This window comes from Electrophorus electricus, chromosome 6, assembly GCF_041902795.1.
Source record: "Electrophorus electricus isolate QZ-2024a chromosome 6, ASM4190279v1, whole genome shotgun sequence".
Lineage (NCBI taxonomy): Eukaryota > Metazoa > Chordata > Actinopteri > Gymnotiformes > Gymnotidae > Electrophorus > Electrophorus electricus.
In genome coordinates, this window is record NC_137502.1 from 14,955,411 (window position 1) to 14,966,613 (window position 11,203).

General features: G+C 40.4%; 1 protein-coding gene and 1 long non-coding RNA gene across 2 annotated transcripts; one reads left to right on the forward strand and one right to left on the reverse strand.

Moving 5' to 3' along the window:
- Nucleotides 1-752: 752 nt before the first annotated feature.
- Nucleotides 753-5,799, reverse strand: pex16 (peroxisomal biogenesis factor 16). The gene is made up of 11 exons (XM_027012720.3): nt 5,617-5,799; nt 5,209-5,244; nt 4,501-4,577; nt 3,660-3,793; nt 3,102-3,202; nt 2,867-2,947; nt 2,605-2,754; nt 2,240-2,312; nt 2,024-2,146; nt 1,762-1,826; nt 753-1,665 (listed from the first exon to the last, which is right to left on the reverse strand). The coding sequence occupies exons 1-11, from the start codon at nt 5,741-5,743 to the stop codon at nt 1,607-1,609; spliced, it is 1,026 nt and encodes a 341-aa protein (XP_026868521.2). The 5' UTR covers nt 5,744-5,799; the 3' UTR covers nt 753-1,606.
- A 28-nt stretch (nt 5,800-5,827) lies between these two features.
- On the forward strand, nt 5,828-8,594 carry LOC145658606 (uncharacterized). Its single transcript, XR_014124245.1, has 3 exons — nt 5,828-5,970; nt 7,712-7,787; nt 7,898-8,594. It is a non-coding gene; the product is annotated as an uncharacterized LOC145658606 (long non-coding RNA).
- Nucleotides 8,595-11,203: the final 2,609 nt, after the last annotated feature.

Consider the following 11,203-nt stretch of genomic DNA (forward strand, 5'->3'; position numbering starts at 1 on the left):
CATGCTTGTGCTTTGCCCTGCACAATAGAAATTTAGCCAAGTCAAAAACAATCCTAAAAACATTAGTTAATAGCTCAGGCAGGAGGACAGTTTAATTTAATCTTGGCTTGTTTCCCCGCCGTGTAGAGATGGAGGCTTGTACAGAAATATTTCACCATGGAATTATTCATCACAGCAAGATCATTAGCCTAGCACAGAATCATTAGTCTGAAAATATGCAATTTTTCAAATTTCAGGCATAGTGCCAATAGGTGATAAATGAGCTAACAAATAAATAAAACTCTCAGCAAACAAAACTCGATAAACTTTTGATAAAACAAGTCTCAGTAATATCTGCCATTATTTCAGTTGTTGGTTTGACAAGGAGACCATATAAAGTATTCTTATACAGGCATGCACTTTATTTTAAATAACTTATTTTGTGAATGTAAAAAAAAAAAAAAAGCCCGCGCAATTAATGACGTTGCGTCTCATAAACATGAACCAATCCTGGCTCGCTCTCTGATCAAAGCAACAAAGGATCGGCGCTGCTTCCTATCTTCACGGAGGAACTCTTTTGAAGTCCTGCGGTCTATTTCAAGTCCCCATTATACGATTCAAATAAATACTGTTTAAAATGTGGTTAAAAGAACAGCGAGAGCAACATTATCATTTATTTTTAGTGCAAATACACCAATCTTAAAGTATATTTCAAAATATGGATCATTAAGTGTGCACTTTGAGATGGAGATCAGAAGGTTTAACAGAAAAAGTTCAAGGAGTAAATCACTTTATTACTAGCTCATTTATTAAATGCATGTTGTGTACAAAATCTATCATTCATTTCTCACAATGGATTTCAGTACAATCTTTATTTTTTCCACTCGAGGCATGCTGATTAAAATCACTAACAGTCCACATACTTACTTTCCCATGCTGTATTATCCAGTCTATCAGATTTATTGAATTACCAAGATGACCTTTCATTTCACACAGTGAAAAAATAGCCAATATTCAGAAATTCCTATAAGGCTGGTTTGTTTGTAGGAGTCCTATTGAGGTTCTTTAGACAGATAGGATACCATTTGAAAAGGGCATGCTACTTTTAAGACACAGTTCCTTTTTATTTCCTACTGCCACATTTTTTGCCTCTCCCTGACGGTGGTAAATCAGTCCAAAGAACAAATATGAACAAAAATATTGATTTTAAGCTCAGTTAATTAGTTTGTATTTGTTTAGTGTCAGTGTATTGTCTCTTGAAGGACAGCATTTAAATTAACTCCTGTTACAACAAAGAAATAATAATAAAAAAAAAGGCTCAGATGCATGAACATTAAAACAAAAAAAACACAAGGGAAACATTTATAAACTGATCACTATCAGTATCAGAGTTATAGCAAGTCACCACTCAATCATGCTAGCTAAACAAAGCAAAATCACTGCTTGTCCAGTAAGAGTGGAGCACAATCCCTCCCTCCGACTCGCCTCCCACTTGCAGTGACATTATTGCAGTGGTCCTTGTGTTGCAGGTGGGTCTGAGTCCTCAAGGGGCCCCCCCAGCACTGAGCTAAGGGCTCCCACACCCATCCTGTATGCAGGCTGGTCTTCATGACCCTCAGCTTCAACATCAGCCCCAGTTGTAAAAGTATATCTTTTGCCAGATGGGTAGGTATTCCATCAGTGGACCTGAGAAGGGAGCGAGTGGACATAACTAAGCCACCAGGGAGTGTCATTTCGGAGCGGTGGGTGTGCTAAGGAGAGAATGTAATATATTATGCTTACGTGCAATCAAGCCCAGTCCAGGAATATAATCTGCCAGGAACCGGAGAAGGAAGAGAATCTTTGCTCTGTGGTTGTGAAAAAGTCAAATGAAAAATTGCATTGGTACTCAGGATAAAACAGTCAGTGTGTGAGCACTAAAAATGTAATCTGTGACAACTGCCACCACCCCCCCAATCCAAAAGAAAATCAACAACAAAACAGTGACCATTTTGTCCATGCTATATAAATAGACTACTAAGATGAAGGAAACACGGTAGCTTACTCGGAATACGTGTCATAGAAGGGTGAACGGAGCAGGTAGTACAGCAGTAGAAAGGCTCGTCTCCTCATCTCTGCTCTCTCTCGCCGGTTTAGCCCCTTCATGGAGTCATTCAGCAGGCTGTAACTGAACACACAGTTCCAGTATTTAAAAACATGTACAGGTGCTCTTGGAGAGAGAGAAGGAGATGGAGAACACAGAGGGGAGATCTTTTTCTACCTGGTTACCTCCAGGAGGCCAGAGATGAGCCATGGCTTCCAGGAGCGTCTGCCGAACTGGCCCAGACTGGCTACTGTCAGCGTGCGTCATTAAGCAGAATACTGACTCTCACACAGACAGACAGAATTTTAAAAGGAACCCTCATGAACCTATAGATTTCCCTCTTAGCAAGATAATGAGACACTGAAGCTTAAACTCTTCTCAAATCACATTTGTGACTGTTAAGCTATAATTAAATATACTGCATTCCCTTGGCATAAATTGTCACACTATAACAGACAACGTAAAAACAACAGTTGCGTGTGTTGAAGCATGGAGAATACTGACATGGCCATCAGTGACCGTATGAGGTAGAGGCAGGATACAGTGCACTAGTGGTCGACAAATATACAGAGATTCCGCAATAGTCTCCTGCAGTCCAAGAGGGGTGGGACTTGAGTGTAGCTCCTCCTCCTGGGGCTTCCTTTGCCTCTCTCTTTGAGGAATGCCCCATAGGCGAGTATGCAGCAAAGACGCTAAAGGGAGAAAGTGGAGATTCCTTTGTCAGTTTCACAAACTGGGGGTCAATTATGAAGACATACAAGAAGACAGTAGTATTCATGGGAGATAGTACAAGTTACTCCTTACTACTTCCCAAGGGTCGCATCACTCTCCCTGAGCGCTGTCCAATGAAAGTAAGGTCTTCCTCCACCACTTGTCCATCTTGGTCTGATTGGAGAGAAGAATATTAATGCTGCCTGGCCCTGGCCCTGGCCCTGCCCCCCCCCCCCCAAAAAAAACCACTAATACAAACAAAATAAACTTTTAATAATCTCCGGGATTGTTTGGAATATGTAATGTCTATACATAGAAGCACCCTTACCTCTCTTGTACAATTGAGAGTCTCTGTCCAAGGGAGTTATGGGAGGTGAAGTCTGGATGCCTGACTTGTACCAGAATAGCAGAAAGATGCGCAAGATGGCTCTGTGTGAATAGATGTAGGTACTAAGGACTTGGCTGAGTGTGGATGATATGGCAATAATATAATACAGCAGTACTTAAACACATTTTCATGGTAGATTCAAATCACAAGATTTGGGGTTTTCTATAGGTAAACTTTATTATTATTTACTGCAGAAAAAGCCAAAAGCCAAACAGTTGTTACAAAAATAAATAATATAATGACCTAACAGTTAAATACCAGGCTGCTTGTCAATATGCAGTCTTAATTTGATAGTGTGACACTAGTGGTTTATAGACTTGCTATAATTGTCTTAAACCATTTTTTGTTATGAAAACTGCAGATGATCAGTGTTCTCTGAGTACTGACAATACACAAAATATGCTCCAAAAAGTACGTTTAGATATCATCACCCTAGAACATGCCAAAATCTGACTATTAATGAGATGCCTCTGACTGGCCAGTATTCAAGGTTCTTACTTTGCTATCTGAATGAGGCCAATGACCAGCCAGCGGCCTGCCTCCCCCCAAAGCTTATTGGCCCCCATCTCAGTGAAGACCTCCACATACTCCAGCACAGACAACCAGGTCAGCAGCCTCTGCTGAGAGAGAGACTATTGCAGGACACACACACACACACACACACACACACACACACACACACACACACACACACACACACACACACACACACAAAAACACACCCACATACCACTGTGAGACAGTTTTTAGTGGGTCAAATAGTGCCATAAACTCAATACAGTCTCAAGTGTTCTCAGTAGAGCTCAATTAAGGCCCATGTGAAAGGAATCATGAATCCCATCTTGTTTTTGCCATGCCCTGGCTGCTCATTTTAAGAAAGGCATAAGGGGGTCTCAAATGTGTCAGATGTGGGTGGGACACCGGACATCCAGTATAGCTAGCCACATATCAGAGTTGCCACATATCAAAGAGTTCTATTCTGAAAGGTTTGATACAAATCCAAGCCACGTTTTAAAATACAATGGCTTCACAATTGAAGGCTGTTGTATAGAATAGACAATAGACATAGTCTATAGAATAGACATAGTGTCCTCAAGAGCCAAGAACACACTGTTCCTTTAAATACACTCAGCTCTCAACAACTTTATGTACGTTACCATGCCAACACCACACGGACCCAGTGCTTTCCATCAGTGGCTTATATAAGTGCAATAAGTGGACTGTCTGCCACTGATATGGGAAAAAGTCAGAACTAAAAAGAAGTGGTTAGCCAACTAAACAGTAGAGTTGTTTCAAGACCATGGGACTGATTCAGTCCTGTAGTAAACATGGAAATTACCACTGGCAGAGTCCTGGAGAGACCCTTCCTTAGAATGCCATCGTTCAGTAGTACTAATAAGTTGGATGCTGAATACACTGTGAAACAAAATGTACAGTAAGTTCAGGGCAAAATATGATTGCAGTTATTCAGTGGTTCTCAATTCCTGTCCAGGGGACTGCATGCTCTTTATTGCAGTAATACTTAATTCAACTGATCAGCTAATCATTAATCAGTACAAGTAGAGTTGGATGTGTAGGAGCAGGGAAAACTGGAACATGGTTTAAGAACCACTGGACATTGATAGATTCTGAATATGCAGCAAGAATTACTTCAGAATTACTAATCGTAGCCTTTTTACTACCAGTGTTAAACTGGTGCTATACTGGATTCTGATGCTTGCAAAAATAACCCCCAATAAACGTTTATTTTATTTGCAGTGCCCACAGTCTCCAGTAGGATTTATGTGCAAAAATATGGGCAGTATGTGAAGTAAAATTTTTATAATTCATAAATCCAAATAGAGTTCGTACCAGACTTCAATTCTTGCACAAAAACAAATATATTTACACGTGAAAAGTCTGCACTTTTTAACCATTATACTGCGAATATTACAAAATGTACAAGGAAGCAGCCATCAGGTGAGCTGGGGTGTTGGTAAGTTACGGTAAAAGATCTGTTTCTCCTTCTTTTCTAGCTATTTTCATGGTTCAAGTAAGCCACTCTTACCCAGCTCTGAAAGTTCATGAGAGTCTGCGAAGCGACCTGCAATAGCAAAATCATAGTAGTCACAATCGGTTTTGCCCCCCTACAATTAATGAAACCACCATCTCACTTACCTATGACAGAAATCAACCACTTCGTAATCGAGTTATATGCGGCAGTGCACCGCTAAGATAGGCAACACTAGCTAGCTACTACCATTAGATTAAATACATCGCTGTTTATGTGACCAATCTACGGGGAGTGAGCTATCTAAATTATTCCTAGGCTCTGCGGTGTTTTTATTATTATTATTATTATTATTATTATTATTATTATTATTAATAACAATAATAATAAAACATGCTGGATTTGCTTACAAGTTTAGCAAAGCATTTTTACTTGTACTTGTCAGGTAGCTTTGGAACGTCTGACCTGCTATTAGATATGACAGAGTCCGCACCGCAGCTTCCAGCTGCGAGGCAGCGGACGGGTTTCTGGTGATATATTCCTGGTACCGTTCATAAAGATTTGCAAGCCTCTCTAGATAGACTCTTGACATTGTCTCAGTAGAATAGCTGTTAATGTAAAGGCACAACAAACTCCATCGAACACGCAACACACCGTGAATGACACTTCCGCAAAATATTCTTCCGGTTACATCTGAACAACTTCCTATCGCACGTGTAGTGACTTAAAGGCACATTGCACTCACTGGCTTCGTCAGAAAGAGAATAGATTCAAAATTGGACTTTTAAAACAATGGAACAGTCCCCCCAAGACAGCCAGGTACTTTGATAAACATTTTCTAAACAAAATGTTGTTATATTCCGTTTCAAAGTGTTTAGACTTCACAAATTGTAAACTGCTTATTAAGAAATGGCCCATTTCATAAAGTCGATTTTATCCTTACACCTAGGTTGGGAGACAACTGCGAATGGGATTAGAGGAACTAGATTTTGTCCCAGAATCGATTTCTCCAGTTTTAATGAGTTGTTGGGGTTGCGGTTTTTACGTCCACTGGCACTTAGCCTGCTGGTGGGCCACTTAACAAAAATAAGTTGGATATGTGTGCCTTGCAGCAGTAAACCAGTTTCTCCCTTATGTTTTATTTATGCTTCTAAATTTATTTAGCCTATCTAAAAACGGATGAATGCTAGAAGTTGGAGTACCGTGACCTAATCTCATACAGGTACGACATCCGAGTCCATGCTTTTTGGTTCATTGCCGTCGGCAGGGAAGCAAATAAAGTCCATTATTGATGTCGGCTTGTAACAGAGCAAGCGTAACATTTCGCCTCCGGGCAAAGAATAAAGATGTTTTCAGCGGGTTAGTAAAGTAAGAATGGACTGGGATAGCAGTGGTTTAGTAAATAAAAATGTTTTAATAGGCTAACTTCCGTCGTCAAGGTGAGCAGACCCTGATCTCGTGATCTTTCACCAGCTAACTGTTAATTCCAGAACATTTTTTTTTTTTTTCTTCCAGCATTTTTTCATTGTTATTTTTGATTGTGCTGTTTAGAATTTGACAAAAGGGATTTTAAAGTAGCTGACATTATTAATGTCCGACCAATGCACGACGAGACTTTTTGCACCTGTGAATTATAAATTAAAAACACATATTTTGATGTCTGCAGCTACGTTGTGCAGTCTCGCACCGCACGTTGTGCTGTATGATAGATAGAACTTCACACATCCTTCGCATTAGTCTATTTTTGTCTATAAAGTGAACGTGTAGGCTGGTACCACACACAGACACCACTGCAGGTAACTGCAGAGTGTATGAGAAGGAACTTTTTCTGCACTGATTTTCATAATCCACAGTAAGACCCGCAAATGGGATTTTTCCTTAAATCTGATGAATTCAATCTGACCTCTTGTTGACTCCTGATTTGCAGCCTGTGGTAGACTAACCTACTTGGCCACACCGATGACACCCAGTGATTGCATATCTGCAGGCCCAGTTTAAGAATTTCATCATTAAAATAGGTACAGTCATTGTACAAGAGATGGTTATAAAGAACAGTCAGTAAAATAAGTCAGAACAGAGAGATCACCTCATATGATTGCTTACTTCCTCTTTCTAATTTGAAAAGATTTCACAATTTTAGAAAATCATTATTATTCTTATAAATGGCAAGTTGCTTTTAGGAACTTCTCATTAGTACATTGTGTTGTATTTGCTTATCTGGTCTGCTATTCGTTTTTTTTCTCTCATCAAAGAAACATTGTAACAGTATAGGTCATGTACTGGAATATAATGCAAAATATTATATTCTGAAATATCCTCCATTGTTCAAAATGACTCAGTTGTTCCAGGGAATATATTTTTAAATTGTTGCAACTGATCGTTGAGGATGGATTGTAAGTATCGGTTAAGCACGCTCCCTGAAGAAGATTAGAGCGGTCAGAAATCTCATTTTGGCACTTAAACACTTTGTGCTCTAAGGCCAGGGCTTTCCCCCTGGAGTTGCAGCTAGTCTGGAGTCTGCAGTTATAAAGTGAAGGATGATGCTTATGATCTAACCCAGCAGTTTGATGGCAGCTCTGTCCCAGTAGCTTTGCATTTGTGGTCATCCATCAGACGTGTGATCATTACGATGGAAGGTAAGTTTGTTTTAGTCACAGCTCACCTGTCTGCCCTGGCCCAGCTGCCCACGCTGCCCTTCGTTGTTTGCCTTACTGTCTCATTTCGTCTCTTCACTTCATTTCAATAGTCTTGCAGAGCCAACGCTGCTGTCAGAGAGGATGAGAGAACTGTACTGCAGTGTCTTTTCCCCTCTCTGGGCTGAGGACTGACTGCACTCTGTTGCTGTCACTCACTTGGAGGGTTTTAATCCTACTGGGAGTGTGTTATTGTCACTGCTTTTACTACATTGTCTATATTGAATCCTGAGCATTCCTTATCAGGGCCCGTCAAATTCTGATGATTGCTATTGAGGAAGGTACACACTTTGAATAATTGTCTTAATTGTCTTAATATATAATGAAGCTATTCTTCTAAACAAGGAAAACCAATATTATAAGACATTTTTATTCCTCATCACAGTCTTGCTTTTTGTTCAATCTTGTTTGCTTTTCCTGTAGATTAGATGATAGTCACTTGATATGTTCTGCACAGCCATAGTTGTTCTGCACATGTATTCAAACAGCTGAAAGGTTATATAAGAAATGGTCAATCTGTGCTAGTTCCTTCATACTTACTTAATTCCATTGTGTGTTTACGTATGCAGACGGGGAGAGGTATATTATGCAAAATGCACTGGATTGATTAAAATGTGCCAGACATTAAATTAAACAGAATAAAACATCAGTGTCTAAAATGTACTTGTTTTAAGATGTGGTTGTGGTGTGAAAATGTCCTCAAGCTTCTTCTAGAGAAGCTCGAGAGTGCACAGTTTCTTTCTGTTTACATATTAGCAGCAGTTGCCAACCTCTAGAAGTAAAAATTACCTCTAGCACAGCTGCACAAGGAAATCTCCATTAGACACCACCCAACTCACTGGAGAGGCTTCTGATTAGCAGGAATACTGATGGATTATGCCTCAGTGATAAATCATTAATTGCTATTTATTTAACCAGATTAATAAAATATTAACTGTGTGGCATTTTAATTTCTTTTTAATTTTTATATTTGCCTCTGATTACAGATGATAAAAATCTGCTTGAGATGGATAGTTTTTTTTTTTTCTTCACAGTCAGACAACTACTGAGAAACTGTAAATCATGTTAAAATGTACATAGGACTTAAGTGGTCCTCAAACCAGAATCAATAGCTGACTGCCAGAGTCTTTAGAGCTCTTGCAACTTTTCCCCTTTAATTCCAAAAGTCATTACCTTCCTTGGCTTGCCAGACCACCATAACCAAGCTGGAACAGACACAGAAATATGGTCAACAGGGTCTATCTGGCTCCAGTGTGAGTCATTCTGGGCTTAGCTGCACCTTTGCTTTTTTTGAAACATGGATAATCCCCAGAGACCAAAGTCTCTTCCATAGCTGTGATCACAAGCATTGTAAATAAAGTATGATAAGAAAATAAGATAGAAAAAAGAAGCAGATACACAGTTCTGGACTGCAAGCGTTGATTCTCAGTTCTTTCATCAGGCATTTTAAATGATGCGAGTGTCACTGAAATTCCTCAGCTGTCTGCCTGTGCCTGTCTCCTCTCTCTTGCACTGATGTTTTATGCAGATAACCCACCTCAATGGTTTTTTCCTAAACCTCTTTCACGATGAAAATGGAGATGGAGAGCCATGCCGAATCGCAGCGACAGTGCCAGCTGTGAGCTCCCCTCTTCTCTCGCCGCTCCTGCTGGCTCATATGCGTGTATTTGTGTGTGTGTGCATGTGGCCATGAGCCCGTGACGTGCGAATGAGAAAGCAATCTCACGCTAATGAAATCTGCCACGCACACATACACCTGGCCAATCTCGGTGTAATGAAGGCGAGCGTATCGACACACCTGGGCCAAGGTATGGGGAGATGGGCTGGGGGCAGCAGTGCTAGCATTCCTGCTAAAGAGCTGACACACAGAGATTGCTCTCTCACTCTCATTTAGACCCAGACGAGTCCAAACTTGGCCTGCCCGATTATTTGATACGGCATCACGTCACTGTGGCAGGTACAACAGAACTGTGCCAGGCACTGGCAAAGGTTCTTGTAATGAAGAATTTTTTTAATAGAGATGTGACCATGTAATTGAAGCCATCAGCTACACCAGCAATTAATTTAGCCTTTTTTTTTTCAATAATTAGCTGATAATGTCTTTGCTCTGCTGGGCAATTCAGTTTAAGAATAATGATCAATTACTGAGGTGGAGGGGCAGTAAAGATGAGGAACCTAATGCATAAAGGCTAATTCACTCTCTATTACTGCCACCGTTTCTCCTACTCGCTCTTCTCTTTATCTCAATGTGAATTAATCCAGTTCTATCCAAAGGACAGAGGTGGGTAGAGTAGCCAAAAACTGTACTCAAGTAAAAGTACTGTTGCTTTACAATAATAATTATTCAAGTAGAAGTAAAAGTAGTCATTCAAATTATTATTAAGTGAAAGTAAAAAAGCATCTGTTAAAAATACAAATCCATTTGCAAGTTACTTCACTGGAACTCATTTAATAACTTGGAGGATCTTGTTCCTGTGCTGCTATGATTAGTGCATCTGTGCTGTCTTTCAATCCTTTTCGAGCCATTAGTATGATTTCTCCATATCAGCCTCTTCCACTATTTGCTAGTGGTAATACCATGTAGCTGGTTTATCCTCTCATGGTAGTTCCTGTTCCTCCTCATTCCCATCCTCCTTGGGTTTCTTCTGTCTGAGGTATCACAAAGCACTCCATCACTTAGGGCCATCATCTTGGTGTACTCCTGGATCTTGGTTGTTTCATCCTGGATTATGGCTCTTACACTCAGTAGTAGCTGGCCTGCCTCCCTCTGCTTAGTGTATGGTCTCAGAGTGCTGGATTTGAGATGAAATCCTCAATGCATTATGCCAGCGACGTATCTGATGACTGGTAGAGCATAGGTGTTGCTTGCTTGGATCATGTTCTTCCCATTCAGTTCTAAGGATTTGCCTCATTTTTGATTCCCATTTGCCTGTGGGATTCCAAGGTACTTGTAGCTACCCTCAACATCTGTTATTTTATCTGATGGTAGTATGATCCCTTCTGTTCTAGCTATCTTCCCTCTGCTTGTAACCATCTGACCACACTTAGCCAGTCCAAATAACAAACTGATGTTGAGATGGGTTAGAGAGTCGATGTCTCATTCACTTTTGGCATACAGCATGATGTCATCCATGTAGAGGAGGTGGCTAATGGTTTCTGCATTCTGTAGCCAGTATCAGTAAACACTCTTTGTGATAATCTCACTGAGGGAGTTCAGCCCTATGCAAAACAGCAGTGGGGACAGGGCATCTCCACGGTAAATACCTCACTTGATGGTGACAAGTGCTGTTGGCTTGCATTGGCCTCTAGGGTTGTCTTTCACAGCCCCATTGAGTTCTTGATGAAGTATCTTGGAGTCC